Source organism: Jatropha curcas, chromosome 2 (assembly GCF_041381405.1).
Source record: "Jatropha curcas cultivar XTBG-Jc1 chromosome 2, XTBG_Jcur_1.0, whole genome shotgun sequence".
In the NCBI taxonomy this organism is placed as follows: Eukaryota; Viridiplantae; Streptophyta; class Magnoliopsida; order Malpighiales; family Euphorbiaceae; genus Jatropha; species Jatropha curcas.
The window spans coordinates 26,232,279-26,259,833 of NC_143152.1; the positions used below are offsets into that span (position 1 = coordinate 26,232,279).

The following is a 27,555-nucleotide window of genomic DNA, read 5'->3' on the forward strand; positions in this document are numbered from 1 at the left end:
CAAATAAATTGAATAACATTTTATTTTTTTCATTTTAACTGAATAATGTCCATCCCTATTCCCTAAGAGAGAGTAGACAGCGGGTCGGGGAAGTAAAACTAGTGTCTTACTCAATAACCAAAGAGTATTATAAAAAACAAGTAGTCTAAATAATGAATTTTACCCAACCTCAGTACTAAATATTAATTTCCGCAACATAAACTGCATAAAAGGTTTTCTTCAAAAAATTAATAGTTTAATCCCTGATAACCCTCTCTTATAACAATGTTGACCGTAACAAAGACAAAATAGACATATAGATACCACAAACAGATAGCAATAAAACAGTAAATTTATGTATTTTAAGAAAAAAAGAAGAAGAAGAAAGAGTAGTCACTTATGGCTAACTCAAATGGTCATTTCTTAAGCAGTTGGAAATTTCAAGCCAGATTAAAAGATCAAGTCATGCTCCGTAACAAAAATAGGTATCATGCATCATCAACTAGCCAAAATTAGTAGTCTAGACAGCTAGTATGCAGCATCCAACCTTCCAAAATAGAAAATTGTAAGTAGTCGCAATAAGCAAGACCGAGAAAATTGCATCAATGTTTAATTTCTACAGGAATTTCTATTCATTTCCTTGGCAAATTTCAATGCTCAATCTTCCTTTCATATAATAGAGAATTTTCTTCCGCACTAATGTCTTTCGTATTGGTCACTGGTAAAGAACCTCCATGAGAATTCCTAGACAAGTAGGTCATAATGATTCTTACCACTATAGAGTAGCCTCACAACTTTCCTTGGCTTTCCATTTTTTGAGCCCTTGCGAAACTCAGTTCCATACTCTGCAATGGGAATAAAGCCAGAGCCCCATCCACCCCTTGTATGCTGCAATATAGTTAGAAACTTGGATATAAGACAGTTTCGTGATGTTGTTAGATATATAGTATCATATTACACATCAAATTGATTGAAATTAAAAGGACAACATGAATAATAAAACTTGTATTAGCCAAAAATTAGAAATTCATTCTCCTTGAAAGCATGATTTGATCACCTATGACATGCTCATAAAAAGTTCCAGAGGTTTAGCATAACGAGGGATGCAAGGATTCAGTGGAGGCAAGGATGGCCAAAAAAAAAAAATTCCCTGTATGAAACCATTTTTGTAATCAATAAGGAATTCCACTCATTGGTGGTTTAGGGTGATGGGTAGGCTTTTATTTTCGTAATTTTCACGAAACCATAATTTCTATATGCTAGCATTAAATGTTATATCATATACATCACATTTTGAATACTACTGGTTAGTAATCAAGGAAAACGAACAACATTAAGAAATTTCAAAGATAATTAAATTTCACACGTTTAAGGCAAAATTGTGCAAGGCAGGGATTCCACATCAAATTTGAATGAGACAAAGTTTGTAGATTGTGCTAAAGTCCAAGAGAACAATTAGACTTGGAACATGCACAAAGGATTCCTGCCTATAACCTAGTTGGATGACCCACAATGTGAAAGAAAAAGAAATCTCAACTCTGAGCAGGGGTGTTACTCACTGAAAGGAAGAGGTTGAAAGATCAACTTCTATTTATTGCAATTTTTTTTTTTTAGCTTAGAGATATCCATTTTCTGGTAAAATAATTTATTAACCTAAATAGTTGGAAAAGACAGGAAGAGACACAGTAGAAACCAAAATTAAAGGGCAATGAGTAAAAAATAAATTCCCGAAATCTACAAGGAAACAACATACCTCATGCTCTGGGATGTAAACAATGATTGGTTGACCACATAACTTGGACAGCACCTGATTCAGTAGGTGTTACAGCCATCAGTCATCAGATGATGTTTCATCCAAAATTGCAATGAGGTTTCTTGATAATTTCATGGGAAAAATGTTCAACATATCACACCATTAGAGAGATAAAGAAAGAAAATAACATTGGCTACACATGAATTATTTCATATTGCATTTTGATAAAATTTACACTGTTATCTAAAGACACTGCTCAAAACTTCAAATGTCAATTTTCCAACTCCCTCTTTGACGCAATCAAGTAAAAAAAATTTCAGGACTTATTATTTTGATAGAAACTTGACTCATGAGAACATAGATTTTCATTGTATTGTTCTAATAAGGATCATTAAGTAACTCCTACTTATTAATGAGAAATAGTTTATTTTCTTTAGAAATTTTCTAATTTATACAGTTGTTACTTCCCACCAATGAATATTAGGGATTGCCTATCTTGAAAGTGTCCAATTTTTATTTTACATCCAGAAAAAATTGGGGAGATGCTGGAGATCGAATCCTTATCTCTTGCAGAATAAGGAAAAATAGTCCTATGCCTCTAAGCTACTCCTAAGGCTTTGTTCATAAAATATGTGTTTACTAAGAGTTTTTGGGAATGCACATTTGCCAAGGGTGATTTCCTCCTTCTCACTCTCTCTAACCCTCTTTCTCTCTTCTCTTTTTAGAGTCCATTGCCACAAAGTACGTGATTTACTCTTATAACCCATTTAGCAGCCTGAAAATTCTAAACTTGTCTCATTGTAATAAGCCATGAGTCAACCTCTTAACTCCAAACATTCTACTACAATTTTAAACCTTGACCCTTATCAATAACTTGAAATTGGCTTACTGTCTAACCACCGCCACCGAAGTTGCAATGGTAGCTAAACATGGCCAGTGGGAGCTGTTGGCCACTTGTGCCTTCATCTCCATGTCAATGCTAAACTAAATGCAACAAGTTAGTTATCTATATGTTATTTACTATAAGCATCGAGAATATGGGCATTTGACTGCACCAATAGAAACTAACAAACAGGTAACATATATATGTTAAAGATTTAAAGGTCTCTCATAACAGAAATATACCCCCTTCTACAATTAAAAAAAAAAAAAAAAAACGTTTGACCGTCCTATTTTACTTATATTAGAAGTTAAAATACTGATGTCTAACCAAGATATTACCTTCTTAAACTTTTGGTTTAAATTTTACATTGTTGAAAGCTCTTTAAAATGAAACGTATAATTAAAGTTTGTTGCTTTTCTTATGATCAAAATTGAACATTTTCCATGAAGAAAAACGAAAGTTTCCATTTACTCCATACAAAGTTTGCATTGAACAATTAAAAAATGGAAGAATTAAAAAACCACAAAACAGCTTATTATAACTTTTTTCAGCTCATTAATTTTATCATACAATGTGTCATCTTGCAGAAAATAAATGCCAACAAATTTTTAGCTAAAAAATGTTATACGCACTAAAGAGGCAGTAGAGAAATTAGTTGAACATATAGCACAATCCCATAGGATGAAGATAACAAAATATCTTAATGCGAGAGATTTGACCTGATAAATGACAATGACACCAAAAACATAAACGCCACAATCGCTGTTTATTTGCACTAAACTTAATACAAATTTGGCATTAATGTTATTGATTCTAGTCCAACAATATTAACTTAAGGTATTTGCATAAAATTTTAAAATACTTTTGCCCCCTCTATTCTCCAAAACGCCCCCCCCCCCCCCCCCCCCCCAAAAAAAAAAAAAGAAAAAAAAAAAAAACAGAACTTCAAAATCCCATCACCTTAACAAAGACTATTAAGATTGTACAGTCAGAAAGGATATTGTACACTAAAACCTCTGGAGAAGAAAAGGGTTTCAAGTGGACTAGTGAATTAGCTAATCCAAATTTGTTCATGCCCTGATGAGTCTGCGAAATTTGAGTATGAAAAAGGTCTTTGATTTCGCACTTCTCACTTCAGAGCCTGAAATTTTTTACATAAAAAATGGGGTGTGAGTTTTACTCTGTTAACATTATGCGTCTGATTCTTTAACCATTAAGTCATGCTAATAACACTGAATTAAAAAGTGCCACATAGCAAATAAAGTCTAATATGTCAGCGTCAAATTAACATAAATTAATTGTGTTAAAGCCATTAGACCCTTGAACCCCTCTTTGTTAAAAAAAAATCCAAACCCTAAAGTGAAAAAATGTGAACTCAAAGGATACTTTTTGTATTTTTCCCTTTTATGTAGGGAACATTCTGCTAGCTTTAGGTTTTTCAAGTGCTAACACAAAAATAAGTACATTGACAGTTGACATTCTTATCCTTGTGGACACCACAAGTGGTTTTGTCATGCTGAAACTACAAGTGGCTCCTTGGACAGGCAAAGCCAAAACATATGAAATTCCAAGTTTCGTGTTTTTTCGCTCTTTATTTACATTTATTCTTAACTCAGTCTGTGCTGCGTGCATGGATATAAACAAGCATATTCGTGATAACTTGAAATATATTTCATATAACTGACAACTGAAAAAATATTTTCTACAATGGATATAAACAAGCATATTCCTGATAACTTTTAATATATTTCATATAACTGACAACTTCAAAAATATTTTCTACAATGCTATATCCTATCAAAATAAAGGAACGACTTCATAAAAAGAGCGAGCATTAAAACGATAGGATTCAAATAAACATGCATTAAAAAGAGTACTAACCAGTAGCTCTGACTCTCCTCCCCAGAAGTCAGGACGCACAATGCGCTGACAGTAACTGTGGAAAGATATTTAAATATGTTAAAAAAAATCCCCGACCATAGAAACATGCTAAAGCATAATACCTATAATGAGTACACGTTTATAATGTTTCGAGGACTCACCGTTTCAAAGGCTCATCAACTGTAATTGCAACCAGTGCTTCTTCATACTGCCGGCGTTCTTTACTACTATCGCATATAACTTCTTTCACAGCCATTCGTAGATCATCTGCAAGTTTTTGAGCAATTGAATGCAAAATTATCTGCAAACTTAAATCAATATAATCTTATTAACTCTTACATAAAATCCAACATTTATAGCACTTGGTAGCTCAAGTATTTTTATCAAGATTTTGAGAAATTAATTCGTGAGCCCAAGAAAAATCGTCTTACTGCTTAGTTTGCATTAAGAAAATTAACAAATTTTCACAGTTTTTTTTCCTCTTCATGGTGAATTGTTATTGAGTTTGTAAATAGCTAATTGTAGTTTCTTAAATATGAGAGGTCAATTTAGAACACTACAAACAGCAAATACATGACTTAAAAATGTGATAATTACAGAAGAAGGCTTGACAAAACCATTGACACTCCTACATAGAGGTCTGACTACAAGAAATAAGAGCTAGTGGACTTCATATTATGGTGAAAAGAAATTACCAAGCAACAAATGATGTAAAAACAGAAAAGCTATGAATGTCTGACAAAACTAGTCTCATTACAAAGGATTTTCTGAAATCAATATATACATGATAGAAATGTATAATTTAAATGAAGATTAAAACATAATTACAATAAATATACCCGCATCATTTCTCTCTTCTTGCGGCTTCAGAGAGATACCTTTATTAAATGCCATTCCTTTGACCTGATTTCATCAATAAAAATTTCACAGCCAAAAATGTTATCTCCAGGAACTCATCAATAAAGGCTAAAGAGCACATACTTTAGCATTAGCCATTCATAAAATTTGAACAGAAAGAACAAAATATAACGCTTTCAAGAGAGATAGTAGACATGCATAATTATGATGGTGATGCTACATGCATAATTGTGATGGTGATGCTGCTACATATATAATTTAAGGTGACTAATACTTTCAAAAGTCTACAGCACTCACCTAATAATAAGATATAGGCTATCAATGAAAACTTAGTACAATATTTCAACTATTTCTAGACTGTTTCATTTCATGATTGTATGCTCAGATTGAGCTAGCTGTACAGAAACGTTTCATGATACAAGAGCCTCTGCACATGCATTGCTTGTTTAGACTCAGGCCTTTGGTTTCTATGGAAAAATTAAGACTTGCAAGCTATAGCGACAAACACATGACTAATTAGAACATAAATTCCAAAGGCTAACTACAGTTCAACATTCTTGTAGATAAACAAAACAATAGCTTAACTTGTTTGTTAATTTCAAATCGTAGCAGATATTAAAACAGTCAAATAAAAACGGAGCAAATGTTACCAATGCGCGAAATAGACACCGCCCGTCCCCAGTAACTTTCTGTACTGAATATTGCTCGACTTTTTTCATCGCCGGCGATCCCCTACCTCTAGAAAATAAAAATATTACTGTAATTAGCAAATATAAATCTCAAAATCACTTATAAAACATACATATGAGGTCTTCAAGCGTATTCAAAATACAAGTAACTAATAATTCAAAAGAACTCACAGCGACTGTCCAATTCTAGCAAAAAAGCGATGACCGTCGTCCGCCAAAAGGGTAGCTGGAGGACATTTGTAGAATTTCGATGTCAATATGGGAGGAACTGGAGAAGCTACAAGCTCGAATTGAGCAATTCCATTTTTAAGTTGCTCGATTATATTCTCTGCATAATATCAAAAGAGTCAGTGAAGAGACTCGAGGAATTCATCAGAAACACATACGCCAGAGGACTCTGATTTCCAGTTGCTGATTTCACGAGTACACTTGAAGGTGAGTAAGAAGCTGAATTATACCATTCACGAGTTTCTCCGCCATAGATTCTACAGTACAGCACCGAGTCTGAATTTGTGATAGTGAGATGAGAAGAGTAGGGAGTGGAACCGGAAATATGAATTAAAAGATTTTTATATAGCGCCTGAAGTAAAGCTAGGCATCATTCCGTTGTAGTTTAGTTGGTTAGGATATTCGGCTCTCACCCGAAAGACCCGGGTTCGATTCCCGGCAACGGAAATTTTAATAGTTTTTTTTTTTTTTAAAGGTTTAATATGGCATGTTTTTACTATTGCAGTCTATTTAAATGTTTTTGTCAATTTAACAATAAAAGATGAAATTACATTTTTCTAAAAATTAATAATAAAAATAAGATTTTAAATATCTCTATGAAATAGATTCTGTTGGAATATGTGGGTAATCCCACATCGAATAAATACAACTAAATGAAATGGCATATAATGTGAAGGGTGAACCAACCAAAATGGCTCAGGCCATTTTGTGTTAAAGGTAAGCCCAACTCATTATAAGCCTAATATTAAATAAATAATTGAATTGGATTTGATTAATTGCTCCTAGGGCCCAGATTCTCAACATGGTATCAGAGCCTGGGACCCGAACCTTCATGAGGGAAGTTCCCGTGTTGGGTCGTACCCTGATGGACCCATGTGTTGAGCCATCGTATGCTTGTCAAGTGGGTAGTCCCACTTGAGGGGGGAGTGTTGGAATATGTGGGTAATCCCACATCGAATAAATACAACTAAATGAAATGGCATATAATGTGAAGGGTGAACCAACCAAAATGGCTTAGGCCATTTTGTGTTAAAGGTAAGCCCAACTCATTATAAGCCTAATATTAAATAAATAATTGAATTGGATTTGATTAATTGCTCCTAGGGCCCAGATTCTCAACAGATTCTTTTTTAAATCTCAAATTATATTCATATCTAAAGTGCCACATTTATAGATGTAGAAATATGACATTTGGAATATTCACAAATAAAATATAAGAAGTTATTAAATGAAAAATAATTTTACTATATTTTCAATCTAAAAAATTACTACAATCATTTTTTGTCATTAAAATATATAGATTATATAATCAAAATAAGTAATGTTAAACAATATATTTTATTAATTTAGTTTCATGCCATATTTGAAAATTTTTTAATAAGTATATTTATTTCAAAATTAAAACTTCAAAATGCAATTTTTTTTAATTTTAATTTTTTATGTAAGTTACATGACGATTTAAAAATGAAGGAAAATTTTTTTATTTACAATTCCATTATTAATTGTAATTGAAAGTATTATTGCTATAAAAGATTAAAATTAGAGTAAAATTAATAAAAAATTTTAAAATATGATGAAATTGCAAAAACACTATACAATTTGGGATATTTTGATGTATTTTGCATGAATTAACGTGAATAAATTAAACATGTTCTGTTGATTACCTAACCCTACAAACACATTTGACAAAACATATATTTTGGTCAATTTGTGTATACATATAATTAAACAAAAACTCCAAACGAAGAGGACACTAGTCCTGACATTTAGGTTACTTTTCTTTATTTTCTCAAATCTCAACGAGTGCAAATACTTTCATTTTCCTTTATTTTCCAAAATGCAATATACTCATTGAAATGTATTTAATTTATATAGTATCACGCTTCGTTTTTCTTATAATTTAACAAATTATTCCTAACTTAATAGATTAATAGAAATTAGTAGATAAAAAAAATATTTCGAGTTCAAAAATTGATAAATATTATTAAAATTTAAAAAAAAATGAAAAATCAATCTCATCGAATATAAAAAACTTTCTCTATTTATATCGTTATAATTTTAAGATAAATAAGCTGAAACATTCATTTAAATAAAAAATGCTAAATAGCAACGTACAAATCTATCACTGATTTGCAATAAACAATGACCAATAATTACAAAAGCTAAAATTTTTAAAATTAAATAAATCACACATATAACATATTTAAACTATTATAAAAATTATTAAGAGAATGTTATAAAATTCTTATCTCATACTATATAGCATGCATGTAAAATATTCATATATAGTCAAGGATGAAGTTAGGATTTATAAAGGAGGCGATAAACTATTATAAAAATTTATTAAAAAAATATTATAAAAAAAAGGGAGGCAAAATGATTAAAGGTGTTTTAAAAATTCTTTTAGGCCAAAATTTGAATCACAGAGTTGTAAGTTTTTCTAAAAAAAAAAAAAAACAGAAGGGAGCAATTGGCCATCTTCTCCACCACGTAACTTCATCCCTGCATCGTACACCCATTACTAATCATGCAATGTTTAATACATGTATTAAAAAATACTATTCATCTTATAATTGACGGAAAATATAAGTTCACCATTGAATTTTGAGATTTTTACCTAGTGACATCATAAACTTTGTTGATAATCTATTGTGTACTTGAATATATAAATTTTGATAATATTACACACTTTTTATAGAATAATAATTATTATAAAATTTAGTTTTTATATGCAAATTATTGATTTAATATGTAGTTAATATAACTTTTACGATGATAATTTTTATATTTATCAACTATTTAATTGGTGTTTAATTAGTAAAATGTTCAATAAAATAATTGTAAATTTAACTGTTTAATAAGAGTGGCGTTATTTTCAGAGCGCTTTTTGTTAATAACAAAGCAACTAATTTTTTTAATATTAAATTGACTATGTTACCCTTCTAGTTAAATATTAAGTTTAACCTATAAAATCTTTAACTATTGAACTCGAGGCTTTCTATTTCTCTCTCAAATTAAGAAAACCGATTAATTCATGATAAAACCAATTAATCACATTAAGAAATAGTAAATGGTTAAAAGTTCAAATTTTTCACATATCTGCCATTAAAAGCTTTTTTTTTTTTTTTTTTTTTTTGACATTTGAATTATGATTCATATTACTAATGAAAGAAATGAGTAATACAAGTGGGAACACTATCCCAAGTTTGAAAACAAGCCTCACTGGGAACTGATTTAGCCAACACATGAATTATATCATTTGCTTGTCTCTCTAATCCAAGCCAAGGTGACATTAGGCAATTGGACTAAGAGTAGCTTACATTTAGAGATGGCAACTCCAAACTCAGACCAGTTGTGGGCAGAACTCTTCATAGCATGATAAACTTGCAGGCAATCAATCTCAACCTGAATCGTCAAATTATGATGACCTGATAGCACCCAGGATAATACATTTCTTAACGCCTGGGCTTCTACTACTGCTAGAGAATAACAGCCTTGCAGTGAAGACGTTGCTGCTGATACGAACCCGCCATGGCAGTTGGAGATTACAGCACCAACAGCTCCATGGCCGACAGAGGGGAGAAGAGCGACATCAAAATTTATTTTAAATGTGCCAGTAGGTGGCGGAAACCATTGACTACCTGCAGAAGCACCTATGCCTGTATCCGAACCTGATAACTTCAGCTGGGCTTTCTTCTAAGATGTGAGCATACTTCTAGCTAATCTAGTATTTTCTTCCTTGTGTTTGATAAAGAAGTAGAAAGAGGTGAAATGAATAGTTAGAGAATTTGTATTAAAGAATTTTCCATAATTGAGGGAATATCTTGCAATGGAGTCAAAAGGTTATCCATGAATTTTATCCCATTTTTATTGAATTTTTTTATATTTTAACACTTTTTTAGATCCTTTAAACAGTATTTACGAAAAAAAAAATATTGGGTTATTTATTTACATGCCTTTTGGTGATTCGTACTTTTCATCAAGAACAAGAGATGGCTTTGGCTTTTTGTAACCAAAAATGAGACTCAATTCACAGTGTATGATAGACCCTTTTATATAAATAGATGTAAATCATGGAATTTATTTTGGTTGGTGAACCATTCTGTAGTAGAAGAAAGAAAAGCAGAGTTACTGAAATGCTGCAAAATTGGCGTCAAGTTGGATCTTCAATTCATAGCAACGAATAATTTTTTATACTTCTTGTTTTAATGGTAAATTTCTGAGTTAGAAAGAGTAATAGTCAGTCTAATATTAAAAAAAAAAAAACCATTGCTCTGGTATTAACAAAATGCAATCTGGAAATAACGCTACCCTTTAATAAATGTAATTTTATAAGTTGAAGTGTTTAACGATCAAAATAAAAATTGACAGGATCGTGAAGTTAAAATAACAAAATAACTTGCAGAAAAATATTTTTCACAATTTTTCGTTATTTGGAACACTCAGAAAAATAAGTCAACAGAAAATATTTTCCTGGTCAAAGGAAAATTAAGCCATTTTTTAAGGAAAATAACTTCTTATTTTCAAGAGAATAAAACATTTTTCGGACGTTGACAAACCTTATAAATCCATATTTTTTAATTTATTTTATCATAGTCACTATCACGGTCACCATTTATCACCGACCGGCCACCACCACCGGCCACTTGCGGCTTATATATATATATATATATATTTGCATTCTTTTCATATTTAATAATGAAAATTTTAAATTATAAAATTTTTATTATTATTTATATTTTTTATGGTCTTATGAAATAAAGGTTTTAATATTTTTATATAATTTTAATATTACAACCAAATAATAAAAAATAAATTATTTGAAAAATATTTTTCATTAAAAATTCTTTCTGTAAAAATTAATAGACAGAGGCTCACGGAAACAATTATATATTTGGCCTCGTATATTTGTTGACTTCTTGGAGCTCGTTCCAGTTCTAGCTATTAGCTGTAAAATCAATGTTGGAGTGATCTAGAAGCAACAAAAATACAATAAAATGGAAGAGAATATCAGTAGAAGAGTTACTAGAATATTCTAGAACTCGTATTGACAGTATTACTAAGTAATAACTCTACCAAAATTTTGGAGAGCTTTTTCTACAAATTGGACTAATCTCAATCAGTAAGGAGAGTATTAACAGTATATTACATTAATTTTCAATCCTACTAATCACATAAAGACAGTCTCTGTATATGACATTTTATATTTTTTTAAATAAAGCTCAATTTGTTCCTTGAATTTAAATTTATCGAAAAATTATTTTTTTATAATTTACCATCTTATTTGAAAAAAAAAAATCTCATCATGTATGTATTTATGTATATATATAAATTGATTTGAAGAGTTGTATTGATATTAATTTTATCTAAAAATTAAATTGAACTGTGTATAAATATAATATTTTGATTGTAATTATTAATTAACTATTATATTCACATTAATATAAATATGAAATTATGTTTTAATATTAACAATCTAAATAACAGAAGAGAAAAATTATGAAAATGTTTAATATAAAAAAAAAATAAATGAGTAATCACAGTGTAATGCACATTATTCAAAAAACTAGTGATAAAAAGGGAGAGTTCACACTTTTTCATTTAATGTTATATTAATAAAAAAAATACTATATAATAATATTTGATAGTTTATTATTTTTAAATAATTATCTGTTATCCCATAAAAATATTAATTTAAAAGTAATTTGATTTAATAATTATTTTTATAATGTTAACATCAGTCTAGATATAACAAAAGTAATAATCATATAGCAAATTATTAAAAAAAAGCTCAAAATTACATCTAAATATCTAATGGAATTAGCTTTTGGCCTAATCGTTGGCTGCAAATCAATTATTGAAATTAGCTTAATCAAACGTGTTCTTGTATCTTAATATCATTAGTTTATGCAGATATGAGCTCTAATCGACAAAATTAATTGTTTTAATAGTTATTAGTTGAATAACTATCAAAGCTCAAATACTATTTCATGAGGCAACCGTGAATTGTTTTACTATCATTTTATCAACACGTTTGAAAGAATAATATTTCATAATCCACTTTCTCGTAAATAATAATATAAATATTATGCCACTAAATACTAAAAATATCAGATATGCAAAACATTAAACCTTTGTATTAAAATTTATCGTCAGAATAGGACTATAACATTGTAAAACCTCAATTGACAAATGATAGTCAGGGTAGCAAAAAAGAAGAAGTGAAGCTAACCTCTGTGTGCTTGAACTCGAATCACGAGTTTGAGCTTTGCTTGTTTTTTCTTAGGTGTTAAACATCATCATTTCATACGATGAATAAAAAACTAAACCTACTTAAAAATAAACGTTCTTAAATTGTCATATGAGCGTCATGCATGATTAGGATCAATGTTTTATAAAATAAAAATTTGTTAAAACAATATCATAAAAATTAAATTATCATTAATTTTAGTTATATAGAGAATTTATTTGATAATTTTATTTAGATTATTATTGAAGAATTATTTTTTTTAATTTTTAAAATTTAAAAATACTATTTTTAAAAAAAAATTTGCTAGATGGTCGTAATTTTAGTCAAGCGAATTAAATCATTGAAACTCATCATAGACTCTCATTTATAATAAAAAAATTGATCAATTTAATTCTATGCTTTTTTTAAAAAAATATAAAAATAGAATCATGAATTGTAATATTAAATTCATCTTTTTAAGAAATTAAATATTATGTGTTTATTCATTGAATTTAGAATTATGAAATGTTTTCAAGTCGTTAAGTCTTAAATAACCAATAATAATCCTTTTCAAAAAAAATAATAAATAATTAAATTGTAAATTTATAATACTATTGTATATTTAAATAAAAAATATAACATTAAAATTAGTGATAAATATAATTTAGTAGCAACAAAAAAGTACCTTACCTTATTTCTTCTAGATAAAAGTGTTTATTTATATTTAATAAATTATATATATACATTTTTTCGCATATATATATATATATATAAAGTGGGTTGTCGGGTGACCCGAGTGTTGGAATCTAACGCCAAACTACAAAAGGTTTTGTGGCAACTAATGCACTAATTAATTGTATAAAAGCCAAGGGGATTGGTGGCTCCCCAGCTCCTCTCCCTTCCTCGCTGAATTTGACTCTTTTACAATTATTGAGCCAAACAGCTAAGCTCGAATTCAAGCGTAAGATTTGTAAAACCGAAACTACATCATTTTGACATACATTTAATTAATTTTATGTTATTATTTATTCTATAAAACTAGCTTATAACCCAATGAATTAAGTATAGATAAATTTTTATGGAACTGCCTCGGTTTATTTAGATTCCAAATATTAGATAGTATTAATTTGGAATCACATAATATGGTATTAAAGTATCAAGTTTTGTGCAAGCAGGGGTGAACGAAGCAGAAGAGAGATATCGATTTGTAACACAAACATTGGTGAGAATCTCATGTCTTAAAAATCTAAGGATTCCTCCACAAGGTCCGTCTGAGGAGAGTGAGTCAAGACCTAAGTTCAGGCTGAAAGGCATAGTCGATGGCCAACAGAAAAGTATTCTCGTATTACTCCTTGTTAGTCCTGAGGGATGGAGGAAGTTAGGCTAGCCGAAAGATAGTTATCGATTCATGGACGCACGATGTCGTTGCCTTTTCAGGATAAAAAAGGGTGGAGAAAATGTTTCGAGCTAATGTTTGAGTATCAGCACTACGGCGTTGAAGTAACTCATACCATACGCTCGGGAAAAGCTCGAACGATCTTCAATAAAATGATACATGTACCCAAAATCGACAATAATTATGAAGAAAAAATATGATTTTTTTTTTCAAAAAAAGCAATTTATATATTTTGAAATAAAAAGAAAATATGAATCATGTGACAATAATAATATAATATAATATGATATAATAATAATTACTGTGATTATTATTACCTTCATTTTTTAAGTCTTGATAGCTTCTTGACTTTTACAAGAGTAAAATAAACAATTCAACCACCTTAATTCTAAAAAAAAAAGGATAATCAACTAAATTAATTTTTTAAGTAACTTTTATAATTAAAAAAATAAATTTTAATGGAAATACAAATAAGTATAAAAATTGAATAAGATAATTTTTTATTTTTTTTAAAAGTGTCAAAAAAAAAGGGAGGTAATATTATTATTTTACTTTCCTGTTTAATTTTGACCTCCGTTCTCTTAACGTAAACGTTTGCAAAGTCGAAGTCCTCCAAACTCCAAACTCAACGTCTCAACTATAGTGGCGTGGAGGGGAGCCCTAGGAGAGTGATCATCGAAGCGATCGAACCAATCACACGTACATGCTAAACAACACACGTGCCAACTAGCGAGGGCAAGTAAACTGGAAAAGAAACGCCTTACTTACTATTTAACGACCAACCGAAAAAGCTGGCTCATTATAAACGCAGGTCCCTCTCTTCTTTCTTTTCCTCCTTCCGCATAAGAAGTATCGACACACTATAACAAACAACCAAACAGAGCCTCTGCTCTGACGATCTCCCCGATGCTTCACTTCTCCCTCATTTTTGCTTAAATTAAAATTTATATTCTTCTCTCTCTTTCCTCAGATTTTGCCTCTTCCTCTTCCTTTCACTTACCCTTCTTTAGATCATCTCTGGCTCTACAGCTTCTACTGCTTTGCTTTTGCTTTTGGATCCCAATTTCTCTGTCAATTTCTGGTAATGTTCCTTTGGACTCTTTTCTTTTTCAGGAAATTTTCTTTACTTCTGCTTCTTTTTATGGAAATTTCGTTTGTAATTGTTTGATTCTCGGATTCTGTCCTTTTCTTTTCTTTTCTCTTTTTTGTTTTGGCCTTTTAGATTAAGTGTTTGAGTTCTCTTTCTTCTATTTGTGGCTACTGGAGAAGAAATTGGAAAAGAATCGATTAGTATAGATTGAGTTTCTTTTCTTTCACTTAGCTCAGCTGAGTTTACTTACTTGTATATATATAAAAGGAAAACAAAAACAGAGAAAGGAAAGTTGCTTTCTTTTCTTTTTCTTTCTACCATTTTTTAGTTAGAAAATGGGTATTGCTTTTTGGTGAATTTGTTTGAAAACAGTAAAATTTTACTTGTTTTTTCTCTTTAAATTAGCAGTATTTTTCATTTTGCAGACTTAATTGCGTTTGAAGCTAAATTTGGACAGTTTGAAAATCTAATTGGCAGATTCGATTGTAAAATTTTGGAGCTAATAAGTGTTAGATTAGGAGAATGGCTTCTATATCGCATTCCCCATCTGCATTTCGTGGAACTTCAGCTTCAGATCTTCTTAGGAGCTCCAGCAATGGAGTTTCTGGTATCCCTTTGAGGACATTGGGAAGAGCACGATTTAGCTCCAAGACGAAGGATTTTGCAGTGATTGCTAAGATTAGGAAGGTGAAGAAGCAAGAATATCCTTGGCCAGATAATCCGGATCCAAATGTAGCAGGAGGAGTGCTCTCTCATCTTTCGCCTTTTAAGCCTTTAAAAGAGAAGCCAAAGCCAGTTACTTTGGATTTTGAAAAGCCACTTATTGGTTTAGAGAAGAAGATTATCGATGTAATTCATTTCCTGCCTGGGTTAATTTGAATGTGAATGTTTGTCATTGGTTGCTTAACATTTTTTTTTTTCGGTGTTCGCTGCAGGTGCGGAAGATGGCAAATGAAACTGGTTTAGACTTCACTGATCAGATTATTTCACTAGAGAATAAATATCAACAGGTTTGATTAATTGCAGGCTCAATAAATAAGTGACATAAAGTTGAATAAAGCAAATAGACGATTTCTTATATTATGCTTTTTGTGCTATGACATGCTTTATGTATACACATTGGCTAATTAAAACCTCAAATTACCATGTCATATCAGTTTTCTGACCATAATATGGTTTTTGGGCTTTCAACAGCAGATTGTGTCAATGCTAATTAGAATTGAGATGAACTAATTCAAATATATTGGTTTTTATGACCATTCTTGTTTGGGTCTTTGGAATATTGCACTTGCAACTACTGCTAGTCAATTTTTTTAATAGTCAATTTGGAATGTAATTCCTGCATTATCCGTTGTGTATCCAGAAGTTTTTAAAGTTTTTTAGGCCTTGAGTGATAAGATGTGTAACTCTTCTTTGCTTATGATATCTACTGTTATTTCAAATTAAATAGCGTTGTGCTTGCCTAGGCAGGAATCAGGACTCTTCTCTGACCAATGACCCGGTATTCCCCTTGATACGTGACTATCATAAGATTGAATGAAATACAATTTCAAATATGATGGACCTTGGGCCAAGTTTAAAGTGAAAATCTAAATTTTAGATTATGGATAATCATTTGGAAGCATTTACATGGTTCAGAAAGGGATATATCTGTTATTGAAATCAAACAATTAATGCTTTTTTTGCCTGAAAAATTTAGAATGTAAGAGTAGAATGAAAAATCAATTGAAGTGATGCACATTATTATTGCATTTTTGCAAATAACAGGAGCTGGAAGAAAAATCCTAATCAAGCTTATAGTAGTTTAATGTCTAAATTCTTGGGCCTTGTTGTTTTTATATGTTATCTTGAAAACATTTGCATGGTTCAGAAAGGGAGATAACTATTATTGAAAAACAAACAATTAATGCATCTTTTGCCTTAAAATTTAGAATGTATGATTAGGAAGTGAAACCTCAATGAAAGTGATGCACATTATTATTGCATTTTTTCAAATGACTGAAGCTGGAAGAAAAATCCTCATCAAGCTTAAAGTTTTTCAATGTCTAAATTCTTATGCCTCATTTTTTTGTTGCTAGAAGACTTAATTTGAGTTGGTTTCTGGAGTATTTTTCATGACCTCCCCTTTTTGTTTCTCTTTTAAATTACAGGCTCTAAAGGATTTGTATACACATTTGACCCCGATACAACGTGTGAATATTGCACGGCACCCTAACAGGCCCACTTTCCTTGATCATGTATTTAGCATTACCGATAAGGTATGCTGCTTCTAAGCTCTCAAGCTTTTAGATTTTCAATTTTTGAGTATTTTCCTGTTGAGATCTTGTAATTCAGGTTTCTGGATTTTTTACTCATCTTAGTGAATGTATCGTATCCTACTGTCTCCAGTTTGTGGAACTTCACGGAGATCGAGCGGGTTATGATGATCCTGCTATCGTTACTGGTATAGGAACCATAGATGGTAGAAGATACATGTTCATGGGTCACCAGAAGGGTAGAAACACCAAAGAGAACATTATGCGCAATTTTGGGATGCCTACTCCCCACGGGTACAATTAGTTTTACAGTACTCCCATCTATTTTTAGATGAGAATGATTATTTCAACTTAATATGCTTTTTCAATCTGAATTTTTAGCTCCTGATGAACTGATAAATTTTAAATTCAAACAGATACCGGAAGGCTCTAAGGATGATGTATTACGCAGACCACCATGGATTTCCTATAGTTACTTTTATTGACACACCCGGGGCATTTGCAGACCTCAAATCTGAAGAACTAGGCCAGGTACGTTGGACAATTATAATTTGAAGCTTCCATTTTTATTTTTCTTTTCCTTTTTCCTCCAAATTCTGGCTCAATTGCTTTCTGTGATGTATGCATATGTACAGGGTGAAGCAATTGCCCATAATTTGAGGACAATGTTTGGTTTAAAGGTACCAATTGTGTCGATTGTTATTGGGGAAGGTGGCTCTGGTGGTGCTCTGGCCATTGGCTGTGCTAATAAATTGTTAATGCTTGAAAATGCAGTTTTCTATGTTGCCAGGTAATTTGAGTTTTCCTTGCCACATTTTCTCCTGGTTCTTAATATGAAATCAATTATATTATTGGATAAGACCTCATGTAGGGTACTTAGATGCAGGTATATCATCTTTTACTATACTTGTAGCTAACAACTTGGTAACCGAGAACTGCCTCTAGCTTTCAGTATCAATTGAGGAATATGACAATTATCATATTAGCCAAGCTTTTCTTTTTCTTCTCTTATTTTCTTGAGTTGCTTTCCTTTGATTGCTCACACCGAGTTCTTGATCACACTTAACTTGTTGCTTTTTGTGCTTAGAAAAATCCTGCCCATTCTTGGTGTAATAATTGGATACTAGTGGTATCATTTGAAGGACTACTGTGGACTTTAACTCAGTTCCCTTTCTTGATATTGACTTGTTTGAAAATGAGTTCTGTTCTCTAAATTCACGCATAGTGGCCTTCATTATGTGTGAGAGCATCAACTATATAAATACGACCCATGTTCTCCCAAAAACCCAACCACTGTCTCATTCCAAATCAATAGCATGTCTCATCATTTCCTGGATAAGGATGCACATGCACATTCTTTTTTAAAATTTTATGTGAATACTTTTATGTTTTACGAGTTTATGTTGATTCTATTTCATTGTCATCATATAGTCCTGAAGCATGTGCAGCAATTTTATGGAAGAGTGCCAAAGCTTCTCCAAAGGTTTTTACAGCCTTCTCACTTTTGGGGTTGTTATTAGGGGATTTGATTACAGAAGACTGATTTTCTTTTTCTTAAATGCAGGCGGCTGAAAAATTGAAGATCACTGCTACTGAGTTGTGCAAGTTGCAAATTGCAGATGGTGTCATTCCTGTAAAAAGATCTTTTTACTGTCATATCTTCAGCATATTCTAGCTTTCTTTTTTCTTTGTTGTGCCTTTCTATTTTAGACTGCAGATACCTTGATAAAATTCTCCAAATAATAAGTGGAGGTGACTTGGGTTTTCTGGGCTCATTCTTGTAAAGACATGTATTAAAACCCTAATACAACTTGTCACCGGATCACCTCACATGAATTGATGCTAATTCAATTTAGTTTGCCTATGTTTCGGATATTTGTGTTAGTTTCTTTGACATCTGAAAGGAATTTTTTCAATTTTAACAGGAGCCATTAGGTGGCGCACATGCAGATCCATCATGGACCTCACAACAGATAAAGAATGCAATTAAGGAATCTATGGATGTGAGTGCCACTTACACTGTCACATTTATTTAATCATTCCTATATGGATCTTCCATAGATGTAGCCCAAACCTGAATAGAACCGAGAAAAAAATCCATATTGCAACCCATTGAGATATGGATTAAAATTTAGATGAGTTGCATTGTGGTTAGATTATAATATGGATCCTGGGTTTTTACAGGAGCTGACAAAGATGGATACAGAGGAGCTGCTAAAACATCGTATGCTTAAGTTCCGAAAAATAGGTGGATTTCAAGAGGGAATCCCAATTGATCCTAAAAGAAAAATCAACATGAAAAAGAAAGAAGAGCCGGTTGCTGGAAAGACTCCAGTGCTAGAGTTGGAGGGTGAGGTTGAGAAACTGAAACAGCAAATTTCAAAAGCCAAGGAATCATCAAGCAAGCCTCCGGAGTTGGCTTTAAATGAGATGATTGAAAAACTTAAAAGAGAGATTGACCTTGAATTTTCTGAAGCCGTTAAAGCCATGGGCTTTAAGGACAGGTTTGCGACCTTGCGAGAAGAGTTTCTGAAAGCAAATTCACAGGACCAACTTATGCATCCAGGTCTAATGGACAAAATTGAAAAACTTAAGAATGAATTTACTCAAGGCCTCTCTGCAGCTCCTAACTTTCCAAGTCTGAAGTACAAACTTGATATGTTGAAGGAGTTTTCTAAAGCCAAGAACATCTCAGAAAAGAATAGTAAAGGTTTGACATTGAAGCAGGAAATCAATAAGAAACTTAAAGAGGTCATGGATCAACCTGATATGAAGGAAAAAATGGAAGCATTAGAGGCTGAAGTTCTAAGATCAGGAGCTTACAATGAAGGGGAATTAGATGAAGAGACGAGGGAGAGAATTATGAGTATGAGAAGGGAGATAGAGTTGGAACTGGCAAATGTTTTCAAGTCCTTGGGTTTGGAGGTTGAGATTGTGAAGTCAAAAGCAAAAGAACTTGGTGAGCAGACTCCATTGCTAGACTTCAAGGCTAAGGTGGAAAATTTGAAGGAACAAACTAACAAGAAAATTGAAGGTCTAATAAATTCATCAGATCTTAAAAACATGATTGAGTTGCTGAAGTTGGAGGTAGCAAAGGCAGGAAATAAACCTGATGTGACTTCGAAAAACAAAATCGAGGCTCTGGAACACCAGATAAAGCAAAGGCTCTCATCAGCTATTAACTCAACAGAGTTAAAGGAAAAACATGAAGAGCTGAAGGTGGAAATTTCTGAAGCAGCGGAATTTGCTGCGGGATTAGATGGAAGTCTGAAAAATGATGATTCAAGGGAAGGGGTTTCTAAACATGATGAGTCAAGAGTAGAGATTAATTTGGGCGCAAACCGCACCTTTGCTTAGAGTAAGTTTGTTTGTTTTTTTTGTGAAATAAAATTATTTATTAAGTTACTCCGATTGTGACCTAAAGTTCATGGATTCAAGCCATGAAAACAGCCTCCCTACAAAAGTAGGGGAACGGCTGCATATATGAACCTTCCTCTGCATATATGAACCTTCCTCGGAGCCCACACATGTTCATGCACTGTGTCACCCTATTTATTCCGCCATGGATTAGTTAGCATCTTTGTTTCAACTTTTATTTGAAGCAATGGCCTTTTATGACTAGGGCATAATCTCAACTGTTTCTATTCTCCTCTCTGGACTTCTTAGAGTGGTTTCATCCGTGCACTGGCACTTGGTAAATAATTGAAATGTTTATATAATTTTACATAATTATGATGCATGACTGAATGAATGAACTTCATTGCTTGACAATTTTAATATTCTGTTACTGACTTAAGTTGCATGTGTGTCTGCCATTGTGCAGTATTTGTAGGTAAACTACCAGTGAAAATGGCGTAGAAACAGTCGAGCAGTATTTGATTTAAGCAGTTCATTAAGCACCTCTGGTCAGAATATACTCTTCATCATTGTGCTTTTACACTACCACCGACGATGCACTCTTGCCTGAGTGAAACGAGGCTTTGCTTCTATGGACACGAGAATTGCAAGGCCTTATATCGTTTTTAAATTAGCTGAAACATTTTTTTTTTTTTCAAATTGAGCTTTATTAATTTTATCAGTTTCCACCTAACTTTTTAATTTTCCTTGTTTTAAGTTTTGTGCTAAAATGTCTCTTTCTATTTATAAACAGAAGAATTTGTGTAAATTATGAGTGCAATAGCATACTTTACCATCAGGAATAACACACTCGTCTTTAAACTTTTAATTGAGGATGGTCCCGTAATGTTTCATTTTATTTAGTACTGGTACCGGTATCGGTTGCAGAGACTTGCGAGGATTCACGAAGCTATTCTCTTCGTCTCAAAATCTAAGTTATATAAGTTATACAGTCTGTTTTAGATTGATTGCTTTGTCCTTAAACCACATGGCATTTTGAGTATTTTAAAAAGCAATAAATAATATTTTTTTTAATTTCACTTTTATTTTTATATCATCTTCATAAGTTATTCTTAGCTTTTAAATCAAATTATTTTTGGAGCTGTTATAATTTAACTGAATTAATATATGATCTTCATAAATTATTTTTAATTTTGAGATAAAAGGCATTTGATCAAATTACTTTTGTTGTTATAATTTAAGTGAATTAATTACTTCTTGAGCATCATATTGACTAGAGTTTATTAGAATTTGTTTCAGTGTAAAATTCGGCTGTTACTAATTATAAAACTTTCAGAACAATGAATAATACTCTCAAATTGCTTTCTTATTATTTGAAATTAATTTAAATATTTAGATGTTACTGAAAGTTACTACTGAGTTGAATTTGACATGCTCATCTTTATACAATTCCAAACAATCACTTTTAAACTGCAACTCTCTACATAAACGATCTCCTTTTGGCCACATCAAACATTAATTTCGGTTCTTTCATTATTAATACTAGCAAATTATGAGTTGTAAGCAGACACAAGATCAAAACTGATCAAAAATTAATTTCGATTCTTTCGTTCACAAATCGAACATGATAGAGAAATTGGTTTCAATACAAGAAAGGAATGACAGCTTTTCTACTCTTGGGGTAATCTTCTCCAAACTTGTCCTGATACCACTTGTGGTTGGCATGTGCCCTCGGAACCAAGTTGGCACATGTGTAGAGAAAAAACCCAAACCCAACCCAGGACCATGTCATCAAAGACCAACCAACCCACTCCACAATCTCCCCAAAGTAGTTAGGACAACTCACCAGCTCAAACCACCCTCCTCTTGGCACCTTATACCCACCACCCTGTCGTTTTAAGCCCACCAAAACCCTATCTGACCAAATATTAATCCACATGCCCCAAATGAACACGAATAATCCACCTATAAACTTCCACCAGAACCACCCATCACTATCATAATCATCCTTGTAATGAGATACCCATCTGGACTGCAAATAAGCGTTCAATAAGTTAAACCCGAATGCAATCAGGGCCACACTGACTGGAAACCCGCTAGCTGCTTTAGTATTCTGCTGACTAGCATTCAGGTAAAGACGAAGAGGGTAGATGCAAGTCCTATGGAAATAGTGGATGATATAAGGGGACATAAGAATTAGGGCTTTGAAATTGGTGGCATGTTGGCCAAAGGGGAAGAGGAGAAGGGTGAGCCAGAGAGTAGGGCTCTCCATGAGAAACCAAGCCAAAGGCGGGAAAATGGTCGGACCCCAGCCAGGTCGGTTGTGTTTTCCATATGGGGCTTGAAGGAACCTGAGGGATATGAAGGTAGGGGGTCCTATGAGATAGAAAGCAAGGAGGCTGTAATCAAAGAGGTTCTGATCTGAGAAGGCCATTTTTGTGTGCTTGATGGGCGAGTCAAGACTCAAGCGGGATGCCTATAGACCGGGCATCTGTTGAATTGGGCAGATCTCTTGAAGTAATCAGCTTCAATGATATAAGTACATGCAATGGGAGTGATTCAGTTGAAAACAAGGAGAACCGTCTCCCATACTTTGACACCTATAGTTGGATAATTGGGAACGTCAGCAGCGACCTATGAACTAGCCAATAGCCCATGTTAAAGAGAGGACAATTTAATACAATAAAATTAAGAGGATTATTAGTTTAACAAATCTAGAAAAATTATATGTACATACAAAAATTGGAAACAAGGAAATGTTATTCAGCAACTGAAAAGCGTATAACGACTGCATTTAGATATTTTTCAGGCTGATTAGGAGTTTAAACTCAAATTTTTATTCCAGAAAAAAAAGGATAAAATTCTGACTTTTCATTTTTGAATTGTTAATGTTTTCTATTTTTTTAAAATGCCAAACCTATAGTCATAGATAGTTATTAGGTTTTTGTTATCCAATTCTCTCATTTTCTACAATCCATAAGCTCAAAGGTGAAAAGACCCTAACCCCTAATCAATATCAGAGAAATGAGGTAGTGATCTCAAGAACACTACCCTATTTTATCTTTTCAATCCAACAAGCAATTTAACCTGAAGTGAATTTCATATCCTACATCCTCAAACTTACATGCATGAGCCCAATCACTAGGATAACTATTGTCAACTGAACTTAATATATCTTATTTGTAGTCCTCTTATTCTCAAAACAGGTATAGAATCTGCTAGGCCAAATCCTCAAAATTGATATAGACCAACAGGTTTCGGATACATATTTCTTAGGTAGTCATCTTGAAAAAACTTGTTGGAAGTTCACAGGCCAACAAATTCTATGTCCATGAAAAGGACTTAAAAATCCAAGTTTCAGCAAAATAGTATCATCTACTAATCTAGTTAATATAACAAAACGAAATCCATGTATATAGATTTAAAAAAACATAATAGACATGCAAAAATATTATAAAGTAAGCCATGCAGAGCAGACAAAACTACATGAAGAACTTTACATATGCATTATGAAGTGTGATCCAGCCTCAAGTAAACTTGCTGATCAAAATATCACTCTGCATAAAGGTATTACAGCAGAAGCAAGAATAAATATGAAAACTTTAAAGACTATAAAGGATCTTCAAGCCAATAACAGTAGAGAACTCTCAAAAGTCATATATAATATGGACTTTTCCAAACTTCTGATTTCAAATATCAACCTGGACAGAAGTCTGTTCTTCTCAAAAGTCAAAAGCACGAGATTTTAAAACTTAAAATACCAATGTCTTACTCATGCAGCATGCACACAATTTTGTCCCCAGCCAACTAAATCACCAAACACAAAAATAGGACTAAACCGAACTCGTGCTAACAGCTAAACAAGAGATATCATTAAGGTCATTCTAAATAAGCAAATTGCACATTCTTGTTTCTAAAACTAAAAGGGAAAGCCACATTGTTAATCCATTCAGCTCTTCCTATCCACAAAATCAAACTATTAAAAATAAAATTACATCTAGACAATTTTTTTTTTCCATGTAAACAAACTGGTAACAATTCAAAGAAAATAAGATCAATGTGTTATAGAATGCAATATTCAAATAGACCCCTATCTCACAACTTCGAGTTGAAAGTATCAAATAGCAAAATTATTTCTCAATAACATGACCCCTTTATGCTAGTAACCTTGAAGAATAATGACGGATACACAAATGAAATATCATGAAGTACATATTTCAAATCAATAATATATATCAGGATAACCAGGTTTATAACATAGTAAAGTCACAAATCTGAAGCTAAAACTGGATTGCTCAAACATATAGATTATACTGTCAGTCTGAGAATTTACCAATGGAGGAAATCAGATTAGCTTGTAGACAGTAACTTTCCAATATGATGCCAAAATACTTTACTCAGTTCACTGCCGAATTCAGTAACCAACTCAACACACAGTCAGGTCACACAAACTCAATAGGAAATGAGCTTATGGATCTTGGATCAGAAATTTCTTGGCGTCAAATGCGATAAGGTACTCTTGATGGAGAAGATCAATTTTGAAATAAGGGTTTATGGAGGAAAGAGAAATACGGGTCTTTTCCGGGATGAGGGGTTTTGATTTCTGGCTTTTTTTTATTTTTATTTTTATAAGGAGTTAGGGGTCTCTCCCGTTACAGATTGCTAGTGGATTCTGGTTTGTTTCTTCATGTTTGGATTGGTGGAAAATATGGTAAGAATGAAAATTAGGAAGGAAAATAAATAAATTTCCTTTCACTAGTTTAGAACGGAATAAACGCGTTGGCACTCTAACTTGGTTAGTAAAATTAAAAAGTGGTTTGGCTTTTAAGTCAATTTGATACATAAACTTGTTTACAAAGCATAAAAATTTTTAGCCCTAATTTTTCACTATACTTATAATGTGAAATATTAAATAAAACTACAATTAGGATCGGATTATATAATTTATTTAAGAAATTAATTAAATATTGTTTTTTTTATCTTAACAATTAATTTTAGATTCATAAATACATAATAATTTAAATATTTTAAAATTGACCTTTATTATTAGATTATTTCTTATGAAATCTATGCAAATTTCTCATAGTAAATATGTTAAAGTTTATATTATATGTTTTGAAAATTTACTATGTTAAAAGAAATGACTTTTATAAATTAATACATTAAGCAAAAGATACCTATGCTTAATGATTTTTGAAATTTATTTATTTTTCCATTCAAGTAATTTTATTGTTTGAGTAAAAGTTTTAATTTGTAAAAGCAATATTTATATTTATTGTTTTTAGTTTAGCTAATAAGGCGAGTTCATTGTTTTTAATTTGTTATTGTAGAATTCTTTTATAGAAAATTTTGATTAATAGGTTTTGTTATTATAGTCGAAGAATAAAAAAATTAGTGAATTCAAATATTATTTTTTTCATCATATTAATTTATTTATATTTTTTTAATTAAATTTAATTTGCATCAGTTACTTATAAATATAAATATTAACTTGCACATCGTACAGGTATACAACTAGTTTTCACTATTTATATGCTCTCAATTAACAAACAGGCGTATTAACCGGGTTGAATCGATATAAGATTATTGAAATAATTAGATCTATGATCCGACTATCTTATCTAAAATAGTTTTCAACATTTTTCCAAGATATTTAACGAGTGAGTCTAGTGGCAACTTTTTGTTTTGAAGAATGTTCAAGTTCAACTTTTAGACGAGGATAATGTGTCGAAAAACTCTAAAAAAAAAAAATATTTAAGGAGGTATTGGATTAACATTGAGTTAGAATTTTAAAAATTGTTAAGTTTGATAGAATTGAAGGATTTTTTAAAATTTTCACAGATTTCACTATAATTCTACCTAGAATTTTATGGAATTGATGAGATTTTTTTATATATATTTTGATTGATTTTGATGAAATTACAATAATTTTATATATCCAATTAAAAATAATTTTTAGTACCTAATTGAAGAAATTAAAAAGTTTTTTAGCCCAATTGAAAAACTGAAAAACAATAAGGAACCAAAAAACGTGTCATTTTCTCCAAAATCATTTCTTTTTTCTTAAAACTTAAAGTTGTGGACAGTGATAGGCCTGCAATAGGTGACGTCATTGCCGGCCATTCCGTGCTTCTAGAATGGTTGCAGGGTGAGCAAATGGCCATTTCGGTTCAAATCGAATCAAATCGATATCAAAAAAGACAATCAAAGTTTTTTATCAATAGACAGAATCAAACCAAATTGCCTTTTAAACTGAATCAAACCAAACTAAACCAATCAGTTTAGTCAATTTTGATCAGTTTTGCCATTTCGATTTGATTTTAAACCTAATCGATAGATTTCTATGAAATTGACTCGAGCTAAATAATAAATTTGATTCAAACTAAATAAACTAACAATCAACCTTTCTTGATTTAGCTGACCTAACTGGATCGAAATGAGTCAGTTCGATTCTGTGCATAAGTTCGCACACGCCTAGCGATCGAATCGCAAGTTTAAATGTATCTTTTTTAATTTAAAATTAAATTAAAAAAAATATCTAGCACTCTAAAATCTAACAAAATATTATAGTTGAAGGATGGATATGTGAATGACTATTTTATTTATACCTAGCACTTTAAAATCCAACGAATTCAAAATTTTATAAAATCTATCAAAATTAGCAATTTTTTACCATTAAATTTGTATAGACTTTTAAAAAGTCATAATTGAATACCATCAGATTTTTATGAATTTTACAAGAGTCTAAATTGAATACTATAAAATTTTAGTATACTTCAAAGAAATCTATGTTAATTAAGGAGTATATTGAATTAAGATTGTGTTAGATTTTTAAAAAAATTATGGAGTTTGACAAAATTGAAGGATTTCCTAAGATTTTCATATATTCCAATAGAATTCTATATAGAATTTTATGGAATTAGTGAGACTTAATTTATAGATTTTGATGAAATTATA

General features: G+C 31.5%; 3 protein-coding genes and 1 non-coding gene across 8 annotated transcripts; 2 read left to right on the plus strand and 2 right to left on the minus strand.

Moving 5' to 3' along the window:
- Nucleotides 1–376: 376 nt before the first annotated feature.
- Nucleotides 377–6,637, minus strand: LOC105646645 (Cysteine proteinases superfamily protein). The gene is made up of 8 exons (XM_012232539.4): nucleotides 6,502–6,637; nucleotides 6,215–6,371; nucleotides 6,005–6,092; nucleotides 5,336–5,399; nucleotides 4,658–4,763; nucleotides 4,497–4,551; nucleotides 1,733–1,786; nucleotides 377–867 (listed from the first exon to the last, which is right to left on the minus strand). Exons 1-8 carry the CDS (start codon nucleotides 6,521–6,523, stop codon nucleotides 724–726), a joined length of 690 nt encoding a protein of 229 aa, XP_012087929.1. The 5' UTR covers nucleotides 6,524–6,637; the 3' UTR covers nucleotides 377–723.
- An 8-nt stretch (nucleotides 6,638–6,645) lies between these two features.
- TRNAE-CUC (transfer RNA glutamic acid (anticodon CUC)) lies at nucleotides 6,646–6,718 on the plus strand. The gene has a single exon. It is a non-coding gene; the product is annotated as a tRNA-Glu (tRNA).
- A 7,952-nt stretch (nucleotides 6,719–14,670) lies between these two features.
- On the plus strand, nucleotides 14,671–21,466 carry CAC3 (acetyl Co-enzyme a carboxylase carboxyltransferase alpha subunit). Of its 3 annotated transcripts, none has more exons than XM_012232536.4 (12): nucleotides 14,671–14,977; nucleotides 15,412–15,835; nucleotides 15,922–15,996; nucleotides 17,137–17,244; nucleotides 17,375–17,535; nucleotides 17,658–17,772; nucleotides 17,877–18,031; nucleotides 18,673–18,724; nucleotides 18,806–18,874; nucleotides 19,167–19,244; nucleotides 19,426–20,599; nucleotides 21,065–21,466. In XM_012232536.4, exons 2-11 carry the CDS (start codon nucleotides 15,509–15,511, stop codon nucleotides 20,596–20,598), a joined length of 2,313 nt encoding a protein of 770 aa, XP_012087926.1. In that variant the 5' UTR covers nucleotides 14,671–14,977; nucleotides 15,412–15,508; the 3' UTR covers nucleotide 20,599; nucleotides 21,065–21,466.
- A 629-nt stretch (nucleotides 21,467–22,095) lies between these two features.
- Nucleotides 22,096–25,394, minus strand: DET2 (3-oxo-5-alpha-steroid 4-dehydrogenase family protein). Of its 3 annotated transcripts, none has more exons than XM_012232533.4 (2): nucleotides 24,932–25,394; nucleotides 22,096–23,198 (listed from the first exon to the last, which is right to left on the minus strand). In XM_012232533.4, exon 2 carries the CDS (start codon nucleotides 23,030–23,032, stop codon nucleotides 22,241–22,243), a length of 792 nt encoding a protein of 263 aa, XP_012087923.1. In that variant the 5' UTR covers nucleotides 23,033–23,198; nucleotides 24,932–25,394; the 3' UTR covers nucleotides 22,096–22,240. The 3 variants fall into 3 exon arrangements, with proteins under 3 accessions (XP_012087923.1, XP_012087924.1, XP_012087922.1); XM_012232534.4 differs by having other exon boundaries at nucleotides 22,096–23,232; XM_012232532.4 differs by having other exon boundaries at nucleotides 22,096–23,239.
- Between the last annotated feature and the right edge of the window lie 2,161 nt (nucleotides 25,395–27,555).